We start from the raw sequence: 26,155 nt of genomic DNA on the forward strand, positions 1-26,155 counted from the left end.
GTTCTTAACTGACTGTTAAATAAAGGTCAAATTTAAAAAACGTGCGGTGACCTCACCTGGGTTAAATGGTGCCTCTAGAGACAGAACCTCTCGTCACTCAATGCCTAGGTTTTTCTCCACTGTACTCGCATCCTACCATACCCTTGTCTGTACATTATGCCTTGAATCTATTCTTCCGCGCCCAGAAATCTGCTCCTTTTACTCTGTTCTGAATGCACTAGACCAGTTCTTATAGTCTTTAGCCCTACCCTTATCCTACTCCTCCTCTGTTCCTCTGCTGATGTAGAGGTTAATCCAGGCCCTGCAGCTCCCAGCATCACTCCATTCCCCAGGCGCTCATTTGTTGACTTCTGTAACCGTAAAAGCTTTGGTTTCATGCATGTTAACATTAGAAGCCTCCTCCCTAAGTTTGTTTGTTTTATTCATTGCTTTAGCACACTAGGCCAACCCGGATGTCCTAGCGGTGTCTGAATCCTGGCTTAGGAAAGCCACCAAAAATCCTGAACTTTCTATCCCTAACTATAACATTTTCCGACAAAGAACTGCCAAAGGGGGCGGAGTTAGCCTGCAGAGTTCTGTCATACTATCCAGGTCTGTGCCCAAACAATTCTAGCTTCTACTTTTAAAAATCCACCTTTCCAGAAACAAGTCTCACTGTTGAAGCTTGTTATAGACCCCCTTCAGCCCCCAGCTGTGCCCTGGACACCATATGTGAATTGATTGCCCCCATCTATCTTCAGAGTTTGTACTGTTAGGTGACCTAACTGGGACATGCTTAACACCCCAGCCGTCCTACAATCTAAGCTAGATGCCCTCAATCTCACACAAATTATCAAGGGAACCTACCAGGTACAACCCTTAATCCGTAAGCATGGGCACACTCTTAGATATCATCCTGACCAATTTGCCCTCTAAATACACCTCTGCTGTCTTCAACCAGGATCTCAGCGATCATTGCCTGCGTGCGTAATGTGTCCGCGGTCAAACAACCACACCTCATCACTATCAAACGCTCCCTAAAACACTTCAGCGAGCAGGCCTTTCTAATCGACCTGGCCTGGGTATCCTGGAAGGATATTGACTTCATCCCGTCAGTAGAGGATGTCTGGTTGCTCTTCAAAAGTGCTTTCCTCACAATCTTAAATAACCATGCCCCATTCAAAAAATGTAGAACTAAGAACAGATATAGCCCCAGACTTGACTGCCCTTGACCTGCACAAAAACATCCAATGGCGTTCTGCATTAGCATCGAATAGCCCTGCGATATGCAACTTGTCAGGGAAGTCAGGAACCAATATACTCAGTCAGTTAGGAAAGCTAAGGCTAGCTTTTTCAAAAAGAAATGTGCTTCCTGTAGCACTAATTCCAAAACATTTTGGGACATTGTCCATGGAGAATAAGAGCACCTCCTCCCAGCTGCCCACTGCACTGAGGGTAGGAAACACTCACCACCAATAAATCTACAATAATCTATTTAAATAAGCATTTTTCTACGGCTGGCCATGCTTTCCACCTGGCTTCCCCTACCCCGGCCAACATTTCAGCACCCCCTGCAGCAACTTACCCACCCCCCCACCTCTCCTTCACCCAAATCCAGACAGCTGACGTTCTGAAAGGGCTGCAAAATCTGGATCCCTACAAATCAGCTGGGCTAGACAATCTGGACCCTCTCTTTCTAAAATGATTTGCCGAAATTGTTGCAACTCCTATTTACTAGCCTATCCATCCTCTCTCTCGTATTGTCTGAAATCCCAAAGATTGGAAAGCTGCCGCGGTCATCCCCCTCTTCAAAGGGGGAGACACTCTAGACCCTAACTGTTATAGATCTATATCCATCCTGCCCTTTGTCGCCCTGCCTTTTCTAAAATCTTTGAAAGCCAAGTTAACAAACAGATCACTGACAATTTTGAATCCCACCGTACTTTCTCCACTATGCACTCTGGTTTCCGAGCTGGTCATGGGTGCATCTCAGCCAGGCTCACGGTCCTAAACGATATAACCGCAATCGATAAAAGACAATACTGTGCACCTGTCTTCATCAACCTGGCCAAGGCTTTCGACTCTGTCAATCACTGCATTGTTATCGGCAGACTCAATAGCCTTGCCTTTTCAAATGACTGCCTCGCCTGGTTCACCAACTACTTCTCAGATAGTTCCGTGTGTCAAATCAGAGGGCCTGTTGTCCAGGCCTCTGCCAGTCTCTATGGGGCTGCCACGGGGTTCAATTCTCAGGCCGACTCTTTTCTCTGTATATATCAATGATGTCGCTCTTGCTGCTGGTGACCCTCTCTGATCCACCTCTACACAGATGACACCATTCTGTATACTTCTGGCCCTTCTTTGGACACTGTGCTAACAAACCTCCAAACGAGCTTCCGTGGCTTTCAACTGCTCTTAAATGCAAGTGAAACTAAATGCATGCTTTTTGACAGATTGCTACCCGCCCGCCCGTCTAGCATCACTACTCTGGATGGTTCTAACCTAGAATATGTGGGCAACTTCAAATACCTAGGTGTCTGGTTAGACTGTAAACTCTCCTTCCAGGCTCACATTAAGCATCTCCAATCCAAAAATAAATCTAGAATCGGCTTCCTATTTCACAACAAAGCATCCTTCACTCATGCTGCCAAACACACCCTCTTAAAACTGACTATCCTACCGATCCTTGACTTTGGCGATGTCATTTACAAAATAGCCTCCAACACTATACTCAGCAAATTGATGTCTATCACAGTGCCATCCGTTTTGTCACCAAAGCCCCATATACTACCCACCACTGCGACCTGTATGCTCTCGTTGGCTGGCCCTCACTACATATTTGTGTTGTCTATAGCAACACCCACCCATAGCACGCGCTCCAGCAGGTATATTTCACTGGTCATCCCCAAAGCCAACACTTCATTTGGCCTCTTCCTTCCAGTTCTCTGCTGCCAATGACTGGAACGAATTGCAAAAATCACTGAAGCTGGAGTCTTATCTCCCTCTAACTTTAAGCATCAACAGTCAATCTGTAAATAACACACCCAACCACCTCATCCCCATATTACTTACCCTCTTGCTCTTTTGCACCCAGTGTCTCTACTTGCACATCATCATCTGCACATCTATCACTCCAGTGTTAATGCTAAATTGTAATTATTTAGCCTCTATTTAGCAAACCAGACGGCATAATTCAAAGCATTCGAGTCCACCAGATCAGAGGCAGTAGGTATGACCAGGGATGTTCTCTGTTTAGTGAGTCCACCAGATCAGAGGCAGTAGGGAGGACCAGGGATGTTCTCTTGATAAGTGCGTGGATTGAACCATTATCCTGTCCTGCTAAGCAATCAAAAGGTAACGAGTACTTCTGGGGGTCAGGGGAAATGTAAAGTAAAGTACAGACACCCTTAAGTAGTACTTTAAAGTATTTTTCACTTAAGAACTTTACACTACTTCTGACAGTTATTTAGCCAACAGTCACTTTCTCACTTTACCTGATGGAAATGCTGGACTCATCACTGCTTAACTATTTGTTCCATACAGGCCCAAGACCTGTATGATGGTACTGTAGGCTACAAACACATAGTTTAGCAGCAGTGATGCGTTTCCATTAGTCAATGTACTTTTATGATCCAGAAGTTGTGTGAAGGTTAGAGAGAGATGTAGGGATACAGTGTACCCCCACTGCAGTACAGACAGCCTGGCAGGCAGGCAGGCACTGCGTCAACAGAGCACCAATATTCCCTCATAAATTATTCAGAGAATTTCTCTTGTCACCCCCCTCCACCCCGCAGGCTTAACTCAACCTCCTTGTCCTCATCACTCTTCTATAGAGCAGTCCGATCGATACGGTGACCGCTCCACAAAGTTCTTAGAGTATACTGTGTCTGCGTCCCAAATCGCGCCCTATTCCCTCGATGGGCCCTGGTCAATGTTATTGCACTATAAAGGGAATAAGGTGCCATTTGGGATGCATTCTATGTTAGGTTTCAATGACGATGTAGTCAAATTGCCTTTTTAAGCATCATCTGGTCTAAGGACAAATAAAATCATTTGTAGCAATGGTTCTTTATTCTCTAGTTATCAGAGATGACAGAAGGGATGATGCCGAGGGAGGAATAAGAGATGTTGCCTTAAACAGGCCTGACAGATCGAGAAAGGGAGGGAGAGAGCATCTCCTTGTGTAGTAGAATATGGAGTGCAGCGTATGCTATCGTGTGTGTGTGTCATATCCACAAGACAATAACATCTCTTGTTCAACAACCCCACGCATGCCCTGCAGTGTTTATCCTTTCAGACTACTTGAAAACAATGAGTCATTGATTGCCCCTTCATCTCTTACCCCCCCCCCCCCATGTAATCACTCTAACAGGTGGCTGTGAAGAACAACATTGACGTCTTCTACTTCAGCTGCCAATACCCCATCAGCATGCTGTTTGTGGAAGATGGAAAGATGGGTGAGTGTACCTGAATAGACTACTCAGTGAATCATGGTTTTGCGGTCTCCTTTTCCATAGCTTCAAACCAGGCCGACGCCAGCCCTTGACTATTACGTCAATCTCAGGAAAGCCTTTTGTGTGTGTGTTTTCTGAACATGTAACTATCTAGCCATGCATTTGCTCTCAGATCACACATCTGTGACGTTGGTTCCAATTCCCCCTGTTGTGTTCCTATTCTGGTTGATTCAATCTGGGGGAATGTGGTGTTTGTCCCCCTGTGGAGTCTCCAGATGGGGCAAGCAGTAGGAACGCTGCTGGAGGCTGGGAGCTAATGTGCCGGATCCTAAAAGCACAGCAGGACCGGCGATGTTCAGCACAACAACGAACTGTTTACCGTTCATTTGTTTCTTATTTCTGTTTGCTTTCTCGTCCTGTCTCCCTCATTTCTCTCTCCCGCCTTTCTTTTTTTCCTCTGTTTCTCATTCCTTCCCACCATCTTAATTCTTCTTTGTATCTCTCCCCAGAGCGACAGGTGTTCCTGGCCACATGGAAAGACATTCCTAACGACAACGAGTCTCAGTTCCAGATCCAAGACTGTCATCTCAACTCAGGTGAGACAGACCGAGACACAGAAGGGATAAAAGGAAAGGAGAGAGGAGGAGAATGTGCACCACCTGCTTTATGTGTTGAGACAGCTTGGCATGTAACCTAAAATGTTGCTCTGTGGAAACAGACTGGAGCTCTGACAGTGCGTGTTTCTATCTACAGTGCCTTCAGAAAGTATTCATACCCCTTGACTTATTCCACATTGTGTTATGTTACAGCCTGACTTCAAAACGTTCTCCCCCATCAATTCACAATACCCAATAATGACAAAGTGAAGACATGTTTTAGATATTTTTGCAAATGTATTGAAAATGAGCTACAAAAAATATAGTCAATACATGTCAATACATGTTCGAATCATCTTTGGCAGCGATTACAGCTGTAAATCTCTAAGAGCTGTGCACACCTGGATAGTACAATATTTGCCCATTTAAAAAAAAATATATATATATATTTTTTTAAATACATTTAGGAAATGTCATGTTGGTTGCTGATCATTTCTTGACAGCCATTTTCAAGTCTTGCCATAGATTTTCAAGCCAATATAAGTCCAAACTAACTAGGCCACTCAGGAACATTTCAATGTTGTCTTGGTAAGCAACTCCAGTGTATTTGGTTTTGTATTTTAGGTTTTTGTTTTGCTGAAAAGGTGAATTTGTCTCCCAGTGTCTGTTGGAAAGACAACTGAACCAGGTTTTCTTCTAAGATATTGCCTGTGCTTAGCTCTATTCCGTTTATATTATCCTAAAATAAAAACTCCCCAGTACTTGCTGATGACCAGCATACCCATAACATGATGCGGCCACTACCATACTTGAAAATATTAAGTGGTACTCTGATGTGATGAGTTGTATTTGCCCCAAATGCTTTGTGTTCAGGACATAAAGTTAATGTCTTTGCCACATTTCTTGCAGTTTTACTTTAGTGCCTTATTGCAAACAGGATACATGCTTTGGGAATCTTTTTTAATTCTATACAGGCTTCCTACTTTAAACTATAGTTCCTCCACAATACTAACCTAAATGACAATGTTGTTCATCTAGCTTCAGTATTCTCCTGTCACAGCCATTAAACTTCGTAACTGTTTCAAAGTCACCGTTGGCCTCATGGTGAAATCCTTGAGCGGTTTCCTTTCTCTCCGGCAACTGTGTTGAATGACACCTGTATTTTCGTAGTGACTGGGTGTATTGATACACCATCCAAAGTGTAATTAATAACATCATCATGCTCAAAGGGATATTCAATGTCTGCATTTTTATTTTTACCCATCTACTTATAAGTGCCCTTCTTCGTGAGGCATTGGAAAACCTCCCTGGTCTTTGTAGTTGAATCTGTGTTTGAAATTCACTGCTTGACTGAGGGACCTTACAATTATCTGTATGTGTGGGGTACAGAGATGAGGTAGTCAGTCATTCAAAAATATGTTAAACACTTATTGCACACAGAGTGAGTCCATGCAATTAATTATGTGACTTGTTTAGCACATTTTTACTCCTGAACTTATTTAGGCTTGCCTTCATTTTTAATGAATTTGTAAGTTCTAAGCATAATTCCACTTTGACATCTTGGGGTTGTGTGTGTGTGTGTGTGTGTGTGTGTGTGTGTGTGTGTGTGTGTGTTGGCCACTGACACAACATCTCAATTTTGATCCATTTTAAATTCTGTCTAACCGCAAAATGTGTGAAAATCGAGGGATGTGAATACTTTCTGACAGCACTGTATTTCTGGATATATTCAGCTGGCCTTATTTACATGTGATAATCTGGTTTTACACGACCATGAAATCCGCCATGTCTGAGCTAAGTGACAAATGACGGCTCATAGTATATTACCCCGAATAGATTGAATTTCCTTTTTAAGGTGAAAATGTATGATTGAGACGTTACCGTAGCGTGACTGTGAGACCGACACGCACCGTGGGCAAGTTAATTAAGGAGTATATCTTTGCCACGCAGGTAGTTTGAAAATGTAGTTACAATTTTGAATGCAAAGGCAAGGGCTTAGACTATGGCAGCGTTTCATCACTGCTCTCTGCAGATGAGTGAAGTCACAGCCCATGAAAAGAGAATTGTGTTTCAGGAAGAGTGAATTCTGAGAGAAATAGAGCTAGGACAGTTTTTAGAGTATGAACTGAGAAAGGACCCAGACTTTAGTCTACTACCTGCCTTCCCAGAGCCGATGATTAATGACAGCAGCCTGGTTTTCATTATGGTCCTGATTGCAATGCCGTCCCCAAGCCCCTTCCCATTTAAAGTTGAGCAGTAGTATGGCTTAAGGTCCAGGTTCAGCTCTCTACATGGAGCCATCATGTAGAGGATCTCAGGATCCCCCTCAGGTACAGTTGACTGCTTATAACACAAGCCTACCGAACACTCTGAGGCTAATTATCAACACTTGTAGAACACTGTTTCCACATCATCTGCAGATGGAGATGAACTGTTGTTTGCCTGGGAGTTTTAAAATGTTAACGTGTGTTTCAAGTTTGAGAAGAAGTGACCATTGTGATTTTAATGGCTATTCTCTTGTCCCCCTAAACAGAGGCAGCCAGCAACAAGCTGCAGGGCAGTAACATCTTCACCATAGCCAAGCGCACGGTGGAGGGCCAGGAAATGCTTTACATGTCCATCAAACTGTCCAATGGCATCTGGGTGCTGGCTGAGCTGAAGGTGCAGGCTGGAAACCCCAACTACACGGTGAGTTCAGGGACAAGGAGGGACCGATAACAACATTACTAATGGAAAGAGAAATCTATGAAAGAGGAGTGGGTAGTGTTGTAGTTTACCAAGCTACTAAAGCTACCCTTAAGAATAGTATAGTTTACTTAACTACTTTTTCAAAGTAACGGCACAGCCAGAAGAGGACTGGCCACCCCTCATAGCCTGGTTCCTCTCTAGGTTTCTTCCTAGGGAGTATTTCCTAGCCGCCGTGCTTCTACACCTGCATTGCTTGCTGTTTGGGGTTTTAGGCTGGGTTTCTGTACAGCACTTTGAGATATCAGCTGATGTAAGAAGGGCTTTATTAATACATTTGATTGATAGTTAACTACACCACCATTCAAAAGTTTGGGGTTGCTTAGAAATGTTCTAGTTTTCCATGAAAACATACACTACCGGTCAAAGGTTTTAGAGCACCTACTCAGTCAATGGTTTTTCTTTATTTTTTCCTATTTTCTACATTGTAGAATAATAGTGAAGACATCAAAACTATGAAATAAATCCCAAGGAATCATGTAGTAACCAAAAAGTGTTAAACAAATCGAAATATATTTCAAGTTTGAGATTCTTCCAATAGCCACCCTTTGCCTTGATGACAGCTTTGCACACTCTTGGCATTCTCTCAACCAGCTTCATGAGGTAGTCACCTGGAATCCATTTGAATTAACAGGTGTGGCTTGTTAAAAGTTTATTTGTGGAATTTCTTTCCTTAATGCGTTTGAGCCAATCCGTTGTGTTGTGACAAGGTAGGGGTGGGTATACAGAAGATAGCCCTATTTGGTAGAAGACCAAGTCCACATTATGGCAAGAACAGCTCAAATAACCAAAGAGAAATGACAGTCTGTTACTTTAAGACATGAAGGTCAGTCAATCTGGAAAACCATCAAGCGCTATGATGAAACTGGCTCTCATGAGGACTGCCACAGGAATGGAAGACCCAGAGTTGCAGAGGACAAGTTCAAGTGGAGTTACCAGCCTCAGAAATTGCAGCCCAAATAAATGCTTCAGAGTTCAAGCAACAGACATATCTCAACATCAACTGTTCAGAGGAGACCGTGTGAATCAGGCCTTCATGGTCGAGTTGCTGCAAAGAAACCACTACTAAATGACACCAATAAGAAGAAGAGACTTGTTTGGGCCAAGAAACACGCGCAATGGACATTAGACTGGTGGAAATGTATCCTTTGGTCTGGAGTCCAAATGTGAGATTTTTGGTTCCAACCGCCGTGTCTTTGTGAGACGCTGTGGGTAAACGGACCAACTCTGCATATGTATTTCCCACCGTGAAGAATGGAGGAGGTGTTATGGTGTGGAGGTGCTTTGCTGGTGACACTGTCTGATTTATTTAGAATTTAATGCACACTTAACCAGAATGGTTGCCACAGCATTCTGCAGCAATACGCCATCCCATCTCTGTGTGCTTTCGGGACCTTTAATAGAATGTGTCTGGCAGAACGGGTGGAGGAGTTATCTGCAGTAGATATCTCAGATAGGGGGGGTGAGGCCTAAGAGTGTTTTATAAATAAGCATCACCCAGTGGGTCTTGTGACGGTTTACAGAGGAGTATAGAGTGCAGTGATGTGTCCTATAAGGAGCATTGGTGGGAAATCTGATAGCTGAATGGTAAAGAACATCTAGCCGCTTGAGAGCACCCTTACCTGCCGATCTATAAATGACGTCTCTGTGATCTAGCATGGGTCATCTGAATCAGGGTTAGTTTGGCAGCTGGTGTGAAAGAGGAGGGATTACGATAGAGGAAACCAAGTCTAATGTAACTTTAGCCTGCAACTTTGATATGTGCTGAGAAAAGGGCTGTGTACTGTCTAGCCATACTCCAAAGAACTTGTATGAAGTGACTATCTCAAGCTCTAAACCCTCAGAGGTTGTAATCACACCTGTGGGGAGAAGGGCCTACTTCTTACCAAACCACATGACCTTTGTTTTGGAGGCGTTCAGAACAAGGTTAAGGGCAGGGAAAACCTGTTGGACATTAAGAAAGCTTTGTTGTAGAGCATTTAACACAGCTGGAGGGGCCAGCCGAGTATAAGACTATCATCTGCATATAAATGGATGAGAGAGCTTTCTACTGCCTGAGCTATGTTGTTAATGTAAATTGAGAAGAGCGTGTGGCCTAGGATTGATCTTTAGGGTACTCCCTTGATGACAGGCAGTGGCTGAGACAGCAGATTTTCTGACTTTATACACTACTCTTTGAGAGAGGTAGTTAGCAAACCAGGCCAATGACCCCTCGGATACACCAATACTCCTTAGCCCGGCCCACAAGAATGAAATGGTCTACCGTATCGAAAGCTTTGCCTAAGTCAATAAAAATAGCAGCACAACATTGCTTAAAATCAAGGGCAATGGTGACACAATGAGGACCTTTAAGGTTGCAGTGACACATCCATAACCTGAGCGGAATCCAGATTGCCCACCAGAGAGAATACGATAGACATGAAGAAAGCCAGTTTTTCCAACACTTTTGCGAAATAGAAATAGGCCTATAACAGTTAGGATCAGCTTGATCTCCCCCTGTAAATAAAGGACGATGCGTGGCTGCCTCCCCAGAAATGAGAGACAGGTTAAAAAGATCGGAGATAGGCTTGGCAATGATAGGGGCAGCAACCTTAAAGAAGAAAGACCCAGATGATTTTTTTGGGGTCAAGTTTTAGGAGCTCCTTTAGCACCTCAGATTCAGTGACTGTCTGCAGAGTGAAGGTTTGTTGCTGTGCTTTGTGTCATTGTCCTGTTACAGGAGGAAATTGCCTCCAATTAAGCGCTGTCCACAGGGTATGGCATGGCGTTGCAGAATGGAATGATAGCCTTCCTTCTTCAAGATCCCTTTTACCCTGTACAAATCTCCCACTTTGCCTCCACCATGCTTGACAGATGGCATCAAGCACTCCTCCAGCATCTTCATTTTTTTCTGCATCTCACGAATGTTCTTTGTGATCTGAACACCTCAAACTTAAGTTTGTCTGTCCATAACATTTTTTTAACGATCTTCCTCTGTGCAGGTTCTGTGTTCTTTTGCCCATCTTAATATTTTATTTTTATTGGCCAGTCTGAGTTATGGCTTTTTCTTTGCAACTCTTCCTAGAAGGCCAGCATCCCGGAGTCGCCTCAACTGTTGACGTTGAGACTGGTTTTGTGGGAACTATTTGATGAAGCTGCCAGTTGAGGACTTATGAGGCGTCTGTTTCTCAAACTAGACACAAATGTACTTGTCCTCTTGCTAACTTGTGCACGGGGCCTCCCACTCTTTCTATTTTGGTTAGAGACAGTTTGCGCTGTTCTTTGAATGGAGTAGTTCCCAGCATTGTATGAGATCTTATTATTATTATTATTTATTTATTTATTTATTTATTATTATTATCTTCAGTTTCTTGACAATTTCTCGCATGGAATAGCCATAATTTCTCAGAACAAGAATAGATTGAGTTTCTGAAGGAAGGTCTTTGTTTCTGGCCATTTTGAGCCTGTAATCGAACCCACAAATGCTGATGCTCCAGATACTCAACTAGTCTATAGAAGGCCAGTTTTATTGCTTATTTAACTAGGACAACAGTTTTCAGCTGTGCTAACATAATTGATAAAGCCTTTGATAATGATAAACTGGGGCCTCCCGGGGGACGCAGTGGTTAAGGGTGCCAGCTGCAGCGCCAGCTGTGCCACCAGAGACTCTGGGTTCGCGCCCAGTCTGAGCCGTAACCGGCCGCGACCGGGAGGTCCGTGGGGAGACGCACAATTGTGCTAGGGTGCTCCCCGCCCGGGTGCTAGGGAGGGTTTGGCCGGTAGGGAAGTCTCATTGTGCACCAGCGACTCCTGTGGCGGGCCGGGCGCAGTGCGCGCTAACCAAGGTTGCCAGGTGCACGACACATTGGTGGCTTCCGGGTTGGATGGCGCTGTGTTGGGCTGTGTATCGGAGGACGCATGACTTTCAACCTTCGTCTCTCCCGAGCCCGTATGGGAGTTGTAGCGATGAGACAAGACAGTAACTACTGAAAACAATTGGATACCACGAAAAGGGGGTAAAATTAAAAAAATAGAATAAAAAAGACAATGATGGATTAGCTAACACAACGTGCACTTTGGATGGTTGCTGATAATGGACCTCTGTACGGCTATTCCATTAAATCATATTTGTAGCCGTTTCCAGCTACAGTCATTTACAACATTAACCCTATATTTCTGATCAATTTGATGTTATTTTAATGGACAAAAATTTGCTTTTCTTTCAAAAACATTTCTAAGTGACCCCAAACTTTTGAACGGTAGTGTACATGAAAATGTATCATATCTTAATCTGAAATGTCATAGACTACAAATTGCAAGAACAGATCACACAGGAGTCAGATGTTAACAGAATGTGTAATTTACTCACAAACTGTGTTTCAAGTTAGAATCAGGCAGGTCTGATGCTAAACAAGAAAGGAATTATTTCATACGTCACTCATATTTTATTTTTGTCTGTGCAAATAAAGTAGTGTGTAGTTCTAGTACTTAGCTACACTACTACATGGCAGAAAAGTAATGAACTACTGAAAACACTACCTAGATTAGAATTTAGTTAAACTACTACCAAGCTGCTGCAAAATGTACAGTCGTGGCCAAAGGTTTTGAGAATGACACAAATATACATTTTCACTAAGTCTGCTGCCTCAGTTTGTATGATGGCAATTTGCATATACTCCAGAATGTTATGACGAGTGATCAGATGAATTGCAATTAATTGCAAAGTCCCTCTTTGCCATGCAAATGAACTGAATCCCCCAAAAACATTTCCACTGCATTTCAGCCCTGCCACAAAAGGACCAGCTCACATCATGTCAGTGACTCTCTCGTTAACATAGGTATGAGTGTTGACGAGGACATGGCTGATTTGAGTTCGAATAACAGACTGGACGCTTCAATAGGAGGGTGGTGCTTGGAATCATTGTTCTTCCTCTGTCAACCATGGTTACCTGCAATGAAACACGTGCCGTCAGCATTGCTTTGCACAAAAAGGGCTTCACAGGCAAGGATATTGCTGCCAGTAAGATTGCATCTAAATCAACCATTTATCTTCTCATCAAGAACTTCAAGTAGAGCGTTTCAATTTGTGAAGAAGGCTCCAGGGCGCCCAAGAAAGTCCAGCAAGTGCCAGGACCGTCTCCTAAAGTTGATTCAGCTGTGGGATCGGGGCACCACCAGTACAGAGCTTGCTCAGGAATGGCAGCAGGCAGGTGTGAGTGCATTTGCATGCACAGTGATACAGACTTTTGGAGGATTGCCTGGTGTCCAGAAGGGCAGCAAAGAAGCAACTTGTACAGGGATTGGACTGGTGTAAAGTCATTTTCTCTGAATCCCCTTCCCGATTGTTTGGGGCATCCGGAAAAAAGCTTGTCCTGAGAAGACAAGGTGAACGCTACCATAAGTCCTGTGTCATGCCAACAGTAAAGCATCCTGAGACCATTCATGTGTGGGGTTGCTTCTCAGCCAAGGGAGTGGCCTCACTCACAATTTTGACCTAAGAACACAGCCATGAATAAAGAATGGTACCAACACATCCTTTGAGAGCATCTTCTCCCAACCATCAAGGAACAGTTTGGTGACGAACAATGCCTTTTCCAGCATGATGGAGCACCTTGCCATAAGGCAAAAGTTATAAAACAAAACATCGCTATTTTGGGCAGTGTTGCCAACTAATTTTCAAGTTAAGTTGCTAGAGGCAGGTTGGTTTGTTGCTAAATGACGTTGTGATGTCATTGCATGATAACATAAAACTGCGTCATTATGTAGAATACACAATAACATTACTCAAATTGACTGGCCAGCTGGGCAAAAAATATGATGCCTGTGCACGAGCTGAGCTCCTGCTGCTCACGTCAATGCACTTTTGAAGCCCGGCATTTGTGTTGTGACAGAAAAAAAAATGTTTTTGTGTCATTTAGAGTTTAAATGCTTGCATTTTAGCGTCACTTTTTAAAGTTTCTAAAAGTTCCAAACACATTTTTAAAAGTAGCTAAATTTGTTGCTAGGTGCTGTTTAGAGAAAAAAAGTTGCCAGGGTAGTCTGAAAAGTTGCTTAATCTAGCAACAAAATTGCTAAATTGTCGTCACTGATTTTGGGTCCATGGCCGGGAAACTCCCCAGACCTTAATCCCATTGAGAGCTTGTGGTCAATCCTCAAGAGGCTGGTGGACAAACAAAACCCCACAAACTCCAAGCAAGAATGGGCTGCCATCAGTCAGGATGTGGCCCAGAAGTTAATTGACAGCATGCCAGGGCGGATTGCAGAGGTCTTGAAAAAGAAGGGTCAACACTGCAAATATTGACTCTTTGCATCAACTTCATGTAAATTGTCAATAAAAGCCTTTGACACTTATGAAATGCTTGTAATTATACTTCAGTATTCCATAGTAACATCTGACAAAAATATCTAAACACACTGAAGCAGCAAACTTTGTGGAAATTAATATTTGTGTCATTCTCAAAACCTTTGGCCACGACTGTAGTTACATTTACATTTGAGTAATTTAGCAGTCGCTTCTATCCAGAGCATACATTTTCCTACTTTTCCATACGGGTCTCCCTTGGGCATATATGCAGTTCACTACTCCTGAACACTGGGAGTGAATAAGAATAACTTTAGTGATGGCAGAGAGGGAGGGGAAAGATTGATGGGGATGAGAAAAGGAAACGATCAACAGGGTGTATTAATAACAATGAATGGGAAAAGGTAGAGTAGAATGAAAGATGTGCGAACATGTGAGTTGAGCCTGAGTTAAGGGGGTTAAGACATGAACTCATGAAGAAGGGTGAAGTGTGATAATGATTGATAGCAGAGTGACAGGAGCATGTATGAGTGTGTTTCTGGTTGGTGATTCATTACCATCTCTGTTCTTCATTAAGTCTCTCTGCTCAGTCTTTCTCCTGAGGAGTGTGTGTGTGTGTGTGTGTGTGTGTGTGTGTGTGTGTGTGTGTGTGTGTGTGTGTGTGTGTGTGTGTGTGTGTGTGTGTGTGTGTGTGTGTGTGTGTGTGTGTGTGTGTGTGTGTGAAGCATGTGTGTCAGTATACTGTTGTCTGCTCACTTGTTTTAATAGCTGTAGCCCAGATTATTGTGCCTGACTAGTCCATAACCGTGACCTTGATGTGACCCTCAGTCTCATGTTTTTATTCATGAGGAGAAAAGCATTTACTGTCCTTTTTTTGTTTCCCACAGTCCAGATCACCTCATTTGTCATTCAATCTGTCTTAGTCTATCTGTTTCAGATGTAGCCTTTTAAATTGAAATCCTCCACTGTTCATTATTGGGGATTCAGCTTGTCTTGGCTATTTTGGTATTTTCTTTCATGAGATATAAGGCTTTTCAGTCAGACATGAAATGACTCAAGTGAGGTGTTTGATCAATCCCTGACTTTGTTTTGGTCTGTTATCATTTTTGTTGTGTTTTTCTGTCTCTGGTGATTGGTTTAGTTCAGGCTGAGTGTGACACGAAAGAAACTGTGGATTCACCCTCTTCCTGTCAGTTGCCTCCTGTCTGTCTGTGTCTTTCCTCTGGTCTGTCTCTGTCCGCTGGGCTGGGGTCCATTAGACTCTCTTCCTCCCTACAGATGGTCACCATCAAAAGCTCTGTATCCAACACTAAAGATGCCACATCTGCCTGTGTGCGGCATGCATGCTCTCTCTCCTCCCTGTGCTGCTGCATGGATTTGATGCACGCTCCGTACGACATGTGAATATCAACCTGACGCACCCTTGTGTTGAGCGGCTATTTTTAGCCTGTGAAAAGAACACTTTTTGGATTTTACTCAGCCTGTGGGAAGACTCCACAGATTCCTTTAGAAAGGCAGTAAAGCTAAGAGCTATGCCAGGGATCAATCATTATGGTGATAATGACCTTAACTCTATACTAACTTGGTCTCCTCTAACCTAATGTTGCTCAGCCCAAGGCCCCTCCAGCACCCTATCTAATTGGTCCCAGTTGTCCCATGATACCCAGGTACTTAGCACTACCTTTTGAAGTGGAGCAGAAGACCCTCTCCTCCTGTCCCCATGGCAATGGCATGACCAATGGCAGAGTGGCTAATTGCAGTGATGTGGGAGAATGCTGAATGTTGCTCTGGCACAGCCACCATCACGACCGTGCCATCTTTAATCTCTCCTTTCTTCTCTCATGCTTTCTCGCTCTCGCATCCCCTTATATGGTGCAGCAATCTGGGCATCTTTACGTTTTCCTACGTCTCCTGCACACCTCCAACCGTTCCCCATCCACTACCCACCTGTCATGTTTCTACCAATCCCTATTCTCCAACGCTAATTCTCATATTCACTCAGACAGGAAAATGATTCAGCAGCATTTCCAAAGCCTTAAGCAGAATGTCCACCATGTAACCTTACTGATCAGAGCTTTTGAGCAAGATGGAATGTACCAACACAGTGCTGGTGAAACTGCCATTGCCTATGGCGCATCAGTGTGATCTCCTGTCCTATTGGTCAGCGAAGGACCAGGCCCGAGCCCCTGTCTGATGGGACTTCAAATGCCTCTGGCCAGTTTACTGATATCTGTAAATAGAACTGGTAAGCCTGAGCCAACCGGAACTCTCTAGATCAACACACAATCCCTGGCACCTCAAACACACAGCTGCAGTAGTACTGCATCAAACACATGACTACAGTACTGCCAGCATGTGCTCCCTTTTAAAACACTGCACTGGGAATATTAGCTTTCCTGTGTGAGCTCTGATGAAAAGGAAACCGCCTCCCACAGCCGTATTAGATCCTGCAGCAACAGACTCACTAAACATCACAAGCAGAAGGGGTAAGAGAAAAGTGGGGAAGGGGGGGTTGAGAGGGAATGAGGAGTTGAGAGGGAATGAGGGGTTGAGAGGGAATGAGGGGTTGAGAGGGAATGAGGGGTTGAGAGGGAATGAGGGGTGAGGGGTGAGAGGGAATGGGGGGTTGAAGGGAATGAGGGGTTGAGAGGGAATGAGGGGTTGAGAGGGAATGAGGGGTTGAGAGGGAATGAGGGGTTGAGAGGGAATGAGGGGTTGAGAGGGAATGAGGGGTTGAGAGGGAATGAGGGGTTGAGAGGGAATGAGGGGAATGAGAGGGAATGAGGGGTTGAGAGGGAATGAGGGGGGGAAGGGCGGTTGAGAGGGAATGGGGGCTTGAGAGGGAATGGGGGCTTGAGAGGGAATGGGGGCTTGAGAGGGAATGGGGGGCTTGAGAGGGAATGGGGGGGGGCTTGAGAGGGAATGGGGGGCTTGAGAGGGAATGGGGGCTTGAGAGGGAATGGGGGCTTGAGAGGGAATGGGGGGGGGCTTGAGAGGGAATGGGGGCTTGAGAGGGAATGGGGGGCTTGAGAGGGAATGGGGGCTTGAGAGGGAATGGGGGCTTGAGAGGGAATGGGGGCTTGAGAGGGAATGGGGGGCTTGAGAGGGAATGGGGGCTTGAGAGGGAATGGGGGCTTGAGAGGGAATGGGGGCTTGAGAGGGAATGGGGGCTTGAGAGGGAATGGGGGGCCAGTTATTTATTTCTGGGGGCCAGTTATTTATTTCTCCTCTCCGCAAGCTGATAAAATGGCATAAAAGGCAGCATTTATAATGCTAATGAATTCTCCCCAGCAAATGAAATGAAATGGCTCGAACTAAAATCGGGGGAGTAAGTTATTCACCCTTTCTTCTTCTCTTCACACATGAGTAGGTGAAGCTGCTGAAACAATTACAGTGCTTGTTAAACAGACAGTGCTTAAACTCCAGCCATTACAGTTGCAATGGACTAGCTGACTAGACTAGCATAAGGAGCTTTTCTTGAAGGTATGAACGAGTGGCCAGGCGCATTGGCCTTTATCCCGTCTATACAGCATTCATCATCCCTGAAACGGCTCTCGCTGTTAAAAGGCTGTTCTGTCGCGTAATGACCAGTAAAAGTGATTCTGTTTTATTTCACTCGACTATAGTTGATCTCTCAAAGCACTTGACTCCTGAGAAAGACGAGGGCAGCAGTTGCTCCACCAGGATGATGATGATGATTAGCTGGTTTTGTTGGTTTTGTTATTAGATAGAAAATGTATATTGTTGACTGTGCCTTGCTTTTCTGTCTGTCTAAAAGAAAATGAATCGTTTCTACCTGTGTGTTCTCTGGCATGTCAAAGTGTTTGCTTTGGATGAATAGCTGAACTAGTCTTATCGCCTAGAGGTCCTCTCAACACGTTACACCTGGCTGACAGAAACAGACTAGCATGTCCTTGACCAGCCAGACCATGTGGTAACTGTCTCTTCTCTCCTCAGATCTCTCTGAAGTGCAGAGCTCCAGAGGTGTCCCAGTGTGTGTTCCAGTGCTACGAGGCAGTGCTGAAGAACTGAACCCCTGACAGGGCTGAAGTAGGGGAGAATCCTGAGGCATGGGGACTGGAGGGCGTTCCTGGCCCCACCACCCCCCACCCCCGACCTACAGGCTTCTGAAAGGCCCTTTCTTTGTAGAATCTCCAACCCTGCTGTCTGTGTGCCCTCCCTGGGGACCCTGGTTTCTGTTTGTTCCCTGTCTGTCAACCAAGCATTTACCCTCCTCCACTCTATAAGTCCTTATCTGATTCAAACTATGTCCATTTTTAAAACTGCTGAGGTCTCTGGCCCACATGATCCCAAAGATTTTTCTATAGACCCATATAGACCCGCGTCAATAGTTGGGACTGGCCTTTGACTTCACCTTCACCTGTGGTTGTATGTGGGGGGGTGTTTCCCATTAACACACCCAGTCTAGTCTGATTTCTATGAGACATCGCCACCCAGTCAGATCTCCCTTATATGATGGCTTAACCCCAGTTCAACCCCTGCTGCTCTGATCCAGTCCACCCACCTCCCATGAGCCTCTAGTCTGAGGGACACCTGGGCGATGTGTTCAGACCGTGCTGTTAGAGGAGGAGGCTGTGATGCGATTCTTGCTCGTTGTGACTGTTTCTCCTCATCTCCCCCCGATGCCGCCTCTTCTCATGATTATCTCACCTCTTATCTCTGCAAATTAGTACCTATATTTAGTGTGTGTGTGTAATTAGCAGTTCAATCTCCGCTGTCAGCATACCTCAGTGCTTCACATTAAAATGTGACAGTACAGACTGTTTTTCCACATCTCTGGGCTGTGAAACACCTGCTGTGTTGCTGTTCTGTCACCTCACAACTTCCTCTCAATGTCTCCACACACATGATCTCAGACACGGTCCTCCTTTTTTTGTTTTCAAATTAATTTGATGTCCCAGCTAGTAAAATACACAATGGTCCATGTGAGTTTCGTTTGTTGTTGGCTCAAGTCATTGGTGTGCCCATTGTTTGTTTGTTTTTTGTACAGAACCTCTGCTGTTTCTTGCCCTCCAACTACCCCCCCCCCCCCCCCCCACCCCTCCATGTGTGTGCATGTATTTGTGTGTTGGGGTGCATGTGTGCTATTTGTTATTTACGGTTGGAGGGTTGGAGTAATGTATAATCACCACTACTATATAAAATACCAGTCTCTCCCAAATGCCTTGCACCTTTCCTCTCCTCATTCCATTATCTATTCCTGGCTTTGTTTGTAGTGTGATTAGATGTTTAACTCTGGGCAGGCTAGCGAGGGCCACAGAGGTTTGGGGACGTTTCTGCTTTGTGCTCTGTCAGTGTTTCATGGACTCTGCCACTTTGTTGCCTTCTCCCCTCTTAGCTGGTCAAGTATCTCTGCCACCTGTCAAAGTGGCTTCAACCCACCTGTATGTTCTGTACTTTACATGTATAGGAAACTAACTGTATAGGTAACACACATCATGAAGTCTTTTGTATGAAGAAAATCAGAACAACTCAACTTCACCATTCTTGTTTTTACCTAGTGTCTCTTTGGGGAAATAATTGGATATTTAAACTTTTGAACTCTCTGGACCAGCTCCAAAGAGGAAACTCACTATTTTACTGCATGGAGATTAGTGGATTTACATCTGTCTTTGTGTGTCTCTGTGTGTGTGTCTCTCTCTCTGTGTGTGTCTCTCTCTCTCTGTGTGTGTGTGTGTGTGTGTGATAAGCTGTAAAATAGCTGAAGGCGAAATCAATGTTTTTTTGACTGACTACATCCTTTGAAACAACTATTAAAAATCAGATCTATTCACAAATGCTTCAAGTGCGATCTTTTCTGAATTCACTTGAGTCATCCATCAAGAATGTACGTAGGATGTATTATATTGTAAGAATGAAGTAATAAAGAGGACTAAACCGATCACAACAGTGGTTAGTATTGTACTAGTGGAATTTACACTATGATGAGCAACTCTTCCACATTTTGGCACCTATGCAGACAGTGCTTGGACTGGCAGTATAGGACAGATTTAAGTCTTAAAGGGGAAGATAAACAAGTTGTTCTTGTATTGAATTTTATGTACATGGGTCCAGCATAATTGGGTTCATGTGCATTATAGGCATTTTACCGTGACCTTCGAAAGGTACAGGACTGTCCACACTTGGTTGAGTAAGCACTCTATTTTTACAGCATCGTTGGTCACCCTTCAAAAGAACAGTTTTGCATACTAAACCGATGCTCCCTCTTCTCTCATCCATGAGTCCCGAGTGACGCCCTATCTGGACTTCTGCTTTATTTCTCCCCATGACGGACTGGGAGCTTCAAGATGGTCAGGGTTTGAAGTGAAATGCAACAATTTCAACAATTTTACTGAGTTACTGTTCATAGAAGGAAATCAGTCAATTGAAATAAATTCATTAGTCCCTAATCTATGGATTTCACATGTCTAGGAATACAGATATGCATCTGTTGGTCACAAATGCTTTTAAGTAGGAGCGTGGATCAGAAAACCAGTATCTGATGTGACCACCATTTGCTTCATGCAGTGTGACATCTCCTTCGCATGAAGTTGATCAGGCTGTTGATTGTGGCCTGTGGAATGTTGTCCCACTCCTCTTCAATGGTTGTGCAGAGTTGCTGGATATTGGCGGGAACTGGAACACACTGTTGTACACGTCGATCCAGAGCATCCCAAACATTGTCAATGGGTGACATGTCTGGTGAGTATACAGGCCATGGAAGAACTGGGACATTTTCAGCTTCCAGGAATTGTGTACAGATCCTTGCGACGTGGGGCCGTGCATTATCATGCTGAAACATGAGGTGATGGTGGCAGATGAATGGCACGCCAATGGGCCTCAGGATCTCATCACGTTATCTCTGGGCATTCAAGTTGCCATCGATAAAATTCAATTGTGTTCGTTGTCTGTAGCTTATGCCTGACCATTCCATAACCCCAAAGCCACCATGGGACACTGTTGACATCAGTAAACCGCTCGTCCACATGACACCATTCACGTGGTCTGCGGTAGTGAGGCCAGTTGGACCTACTGCCTATATCTCCAAAATGATGTTGGAAGTGGCTTATGGTAGGGAAATTAACATTATATGCTCTGGTGGACATTGCTGCAGTCAACATGCCAATTGCACGCTCCCTCAACTTGAGGTATCTGTGGCATTGTGTTGTGCGACAAAACTGCACATTTTAGTGACCTTTTATTGTCCCCAGCACAAGGTGCACCTGTGTAATGATCATGCTGTCATGCTTCTTGATATGCCACACCTGTCAGGTAGATGGACTATATTGGCAGAGTAGAAATGCTCAATAACAAGGATGTAAACAAATTTGTGCACAACATTTGAGAGAAAACAACTTTTGGTGCGTATTGTAAAATTTCTGGGATCTATTATTTCAGCTCATATAACATGGGACCAACACATCTCTGAGCTGTACCCACTAAATCTATAAGCTGCCTAGAGTGACTGGGGAGGGTGGATAAGCTAAACCACTCAATTCTATGGTTGGTTTGTCGACTGGAACCCAAATCTTGTTTGCAGTGCTCAGTCTTACCAGCATTGGGTTGAAAAACTTCGATACATTCATATTCCTCATACCACGCACACAGTCTAGGCGACTACATTGAGCAGCCTGTGAAGGATGGCATGATAATGTCTTCTCTGAAAATTTTCAGGATTTGTTATTTGGTATTGAGGTGTAGTTCTTTACCACTCACAGAAACTATCTTCATATTGTTGACACTGAAGTGTTATTACCATAATTATAATTATTGGACCCTTGCAAATATACTTTGCCACTACCAGTGTGTATGATATTGATCAGGCTGTAATGTCTCGCACAAGGAGCTGGCCAGCGATGCTGTGTTATCAGAGCAGTGCAGCTGGGCCTGGAGTGATAATTACGAGCGGATCCGGAGTCAGTGCTGATCAGTTTCAGTCTTTCTCTCCACACTGCAGCTGGCTGTGGACATTATCGTTTTTTTTATCACATACAATGTGAAAATATAGAAAAATAGATAATGAAATGTTAATTATATTAAGCAGCCCGTGTAATCATCTGCCAGAGAGTAGCCCCAATCAGCCCGAGCCCCAAATAATACATTTGGGCCAGATAACTGACACTGGAATTGGCCCGAGCTCAATCCCCACATCCTAGCCATAAGTAATACTGCTGAAAGCGTCCCACACTCGGGCCACATGACGTCGGCCGAGTCTGACTCTCAGTCGAGTGTCCCGACTCTGCAGGAATCCACTGTGCTAGCTGGGCACCATAGTCCCTGTGCCCAAGAATGCCAAGGTAACCTGTCTAAATGACTACCGTCTTGTAGCACTCACATCTGTAGCTCAGCGTTCAACACCATCGTGCCATCCAAGCTCATCACTAAGGACACTGGGATTAAGCACATCCCTATGCATCTGGATCCTGGACTTCCTGTCGGGCCGCCCCCAGGTGATGAGGGTAGGCAACACCACATCTGCCACGTTAACCTTAATCTTGGGGCCCCTCAGGGGTGCATGCTTATTCCCCTCTTGTCCTCCCTGTTCATGCAGACTGTGTGGCCACACACAACTCCAACACCGTCATTATGTTTGCAGGGGACATGAAGGTGGTGGGCCTGAGCACCAATTACGATGAGACAACCTACATAGAGGAGGTCAGAGACCTGGCAGTGTGGTGCCAGGACAACAAATTCTCCCTCAACAGCTCTGTGCTGCTCTGCAATGCAAAGAAGTATGAGTTGCATATCACCATAAATGCTGCAAAGCTAATGGAGATGGCAGATTGACCATGCAGCGCCCTTAATTGTCTGGCTGGCACCAAACTTCACTGTGTACCACATGAGTCGCGTCATCCAGGCTAGCTGCATAAAGGCCTGTACCTAGAACACTTTGATGGAAATAAATTAAATTAATACATTACGTTAACTGTCACTATTTTAGGACTTTGGCAAATCAAATTATTTTACAGAAAAATAAAGACATTGATGCCATGAACTTTGAAATTTGTGTTGCATGTATTTCAAGTGATTCGCTGATTCTTTTGGACACATTTCCTACTGATAATTGTGAAGAACTGTTTTGGCATGACCATTTTCTGTGTAGGTTGGTCGATATACTTTTACTGATTTAATTGACTTTGACATCATTGAGCTTTACTTTAACCTCACTGAAGCTATATTGTAAATTATAGTCTATTTTTTAATCCCCTAAACAGCCCAAAATATGGAATTGCTTCGTTTTTATTAACAATGAGGTGACTTAAAATTGGTCGATGCAACAAGAACACACTGTGCTCACCTGGATCAGTTTATTGAGTGTCTCTCGGCATCCATCACTGAAATGACAGCACGTTATTGTCAACCTCACTCGCCACTTGTTTCTGTGAATTCATGATAAATGAATTCAAGACAAATGGTGATGTTTAATTTGAGGCTAAATATTAATGCAAGGGAATCATACATTTTATTACCACTGTTGCTTTAGGAGCAAGTATACGGGATGTGCCTCATATTAATGGTGTAGTATAATAAATCCTGTGTGACAGCTTAATTGCCACCCGAGGTATTGCTATTGATAGGTAGCCATGTTTCATCCATCCATCAATCAATTGTGCGTCAGCCTTACTCAATGGAAGTGTAAATGCAACATGCCGCCTCTTCATTGGAACCTCCTTTGAGGAAAAACATTGAAATATAAATTTGGTAGACACGTCACCGTCCATCATTCGTGCTCCAATTAGAAGTACCTGCCCTCTAAATGTTTAGCTCATTACACAAGATTTAAGCACGACTGTCATGGTTACGCACATAAATACACGTTAAAGGTGACAAAAAGCGTACACATTAAATCACGCACCTACGCACGCACACACATATACACACAAGGCACGCGCACCACCTAGCAGACACACCAGTGCGCAGGGGAGATGCATTTATTTCACGCCCTTGCAGCAGTGGGTCGTCTGTCTCTGTTTTTGCATTCTTTTCCCCCTAAATGATTAACTGTGTCTTCTGTCATCGTGAAGAACAGATTATGCTCATTCATTCCAGAGCACGTGGGAATATATCCGTAGCTACGGGGCTAGTGAATTATAGCGTGCCTCTCCAATTAGCTTTGGTGAGCGCATGGATTCAGTTGTATTGGTGCATCTGCTGGAGAAGAGTGAGAGATGCGAAGAGAATAATTGTACAGACTGAAGAACGGCAAGAAAAGCATTAATGGCCTAGTTTATATTGAGAAGAGTCATACAGTGAGTGGGATTTTGTACCTGTGGAAATGACGAGGGCGGATTTTGCGCCCCCTCGTAGTGTAAGAGGCTGTGGGAGGTTTTTCCCAAAAATTACGAACAGTTTTTCCCTCTCCCTATGGAATAAGTAGATGCGTAATATGTCTAATTTTAGGTGACTGTTATGTTTTTTTTAAGTACTCTAAATTGGTTTCAACGGGGAAATATTATACACTCGCGGCTAAGGGACGGTCTTAAAAGTGCAACCAGCAGAACCTAGTGTTTACAGGAAAACCTCATGGTTGTCTCAATTAAATTATCATTTTTTTCCTAAAACAATTACATTTTGAAAAAGTTATAAAGTATGAATAAGCCTATCATCTTCCCCTAGGATTTTTATTCTGCAGTGGTGACAAGGGTAGGGGTGGGGGAGTTTGGGTTGGGGTTTAATAGAATTACTATGACAATGTCACTTCTGGTGACTTACAAAAATACATTCTACTTCAATATTCAATTATGTTGACACCATCTGAAATATAACTGATGCGGGCCACTGCACTGTAGGGAGATGAGCAAGCTGTGGCTGTACACTCATGGCTCTCATTCAAACCCCTGCTTGCTCTGTTTGTTACAAATATATATGTTGTAACTTGCCATTTTTTATTAAGTTAACTCTAACTTTCAATACCTTCCTATCCATATGAGCTACAGACCTACAAACAAGTGTGGTGGTTTTCTATACCTCTCATATGAAAGGCAGAGCTTGGCTTGTTGCAGATAAAATGCTGTGTGTGATGACAGTGCACATAATAAGAACTTTTGAGGCTACATTCCTGTGTACCGAAAAGAAAAAAGAAAAGTTAAATGGGTTTCCATCGCAAAACCATCAACTCTACTGATGGTTTTATTACAAAATGTTGCATTATATAAAGAATGTGTCCACTCTGGCGATTTAGTCAACAGCTCACAGACACAGTGCTGGTATAGCCTACATGATAAGATTATTATGGACAAAATAGCAGCAATATTTTTATTTGTCAAATGGCAGCCAAGCATCAATCGTCATGTCACCAGAATAAGACCCTTGATAGTTATTGGAAAGGAGCATCAAGCTCATCACCGTGCACTTTCACCACCCTGTGAAATTCATCATAACTTGCTGTATTTCATCTGTAGCATAATAAACAACATGCTTTCCCAAGTCGTAGTGGGAGGACCACACAACATATCATCACATGACTCCAAGTTTATTTCGATATGATGGTTGTTATAGAAATATTTGCAGGTAAAAGCATTTCCACTGCCATTTCTCACATAATTAATTTAACAGACACAAATAGGTCCCACCTTGTCTAGCCTATTTTGTTTTGTCAACATTTGGAAAGTTTACCGAGAAATTACAGTAACTGTTTCCATCAGGCCTGTCATGACTTTTATTTATTTGACATGTATTTTGCATAAATAGGTTGAATGGAAACCTGGTTAGTGTTGTGATGAAGGCCACTGATGAAGGACATGGCGTCAATTATTTATTAGCTGTTCAAATAAAATACAGATTTTTTTTAATGGCAATTTTTTTGTGGCCAACACATCAGGAAAGTGTTAGTTACATAGGGTGGAGAGTGGATTAATGAGCTATAATTACTGCCAGGAGCCAGGCAGACAGTCTCCATCACCCTGGCCAGGCTCATGTGGCTGGGCAACTGGGTGCACTCTGGAACAGTATGGTAGATTGCCCAAATTGGGAATTTAGCCAGGACACCGGGGCAAGAACCTATTCTCTTACGAGAAGTAGGCTTACCATGTTAAACTATTCAATATCCAGAGAGTCAAGACACATTTTAATGCCTCTCCCGAAAGATGGCATCCTCCACA

General features: G+C 43.8%; 1 protein-coding gene across 7 annotated transcripts in view; it reads left to right on the forward strand.

The window, feature by feature from the left end:
• The window catches only part of LOC124034273 (AP-1 complex subunit beta-1), a 56,296-nt gene extending 36,340 nt beyond the window's left edge, over positions 1-19,956 (forward strand). For all 7 annotated transcript variants that reach the window (XM_046347224.1, XM_046347226.1, XM_046347220.1 and 4 more), the window contains 4 exons: positions 4,352-4,436; positions 4,943-5,029; positions 7,563-7,717; positions 18,012-19,956. In XM_046347224.1, the coding sequence (XP_046203180.1) occupies positions 4,352-4,436; positions 4,943-5,029; positions 7,563-7,717; positions 18,012-18,086 (402 nt within the window). In that variant the 3' untranslated portion in view covers positions 18,087-19,956. The remainder of the gene's footprint in view (positions 1-4,351; positions 4,437-4,942; positions 5,030-7,562; positions 7,718-18,011) is intronic.
• The last annotated feature ends 6,199 nt before the right edge of the window (positions 19,957-26,155 follow it).

This window comes from Oncorhynchus gorbuscha, linkage group LG04, assembly GCF_021184085.1.
Source record: "Oncorhynchus gorbuscha isolate QuinsamMale2020 ecotype Even-year linkage group LG04, OgorEven_v1.0, whole genome shotgun sequence".
NCBI lineage: Eukaryota > Metazoa > Chordata > Actinopteri > Salmoniformes > Salmonidae > Oncorhynchus > Oncorhynchus gorbuscha.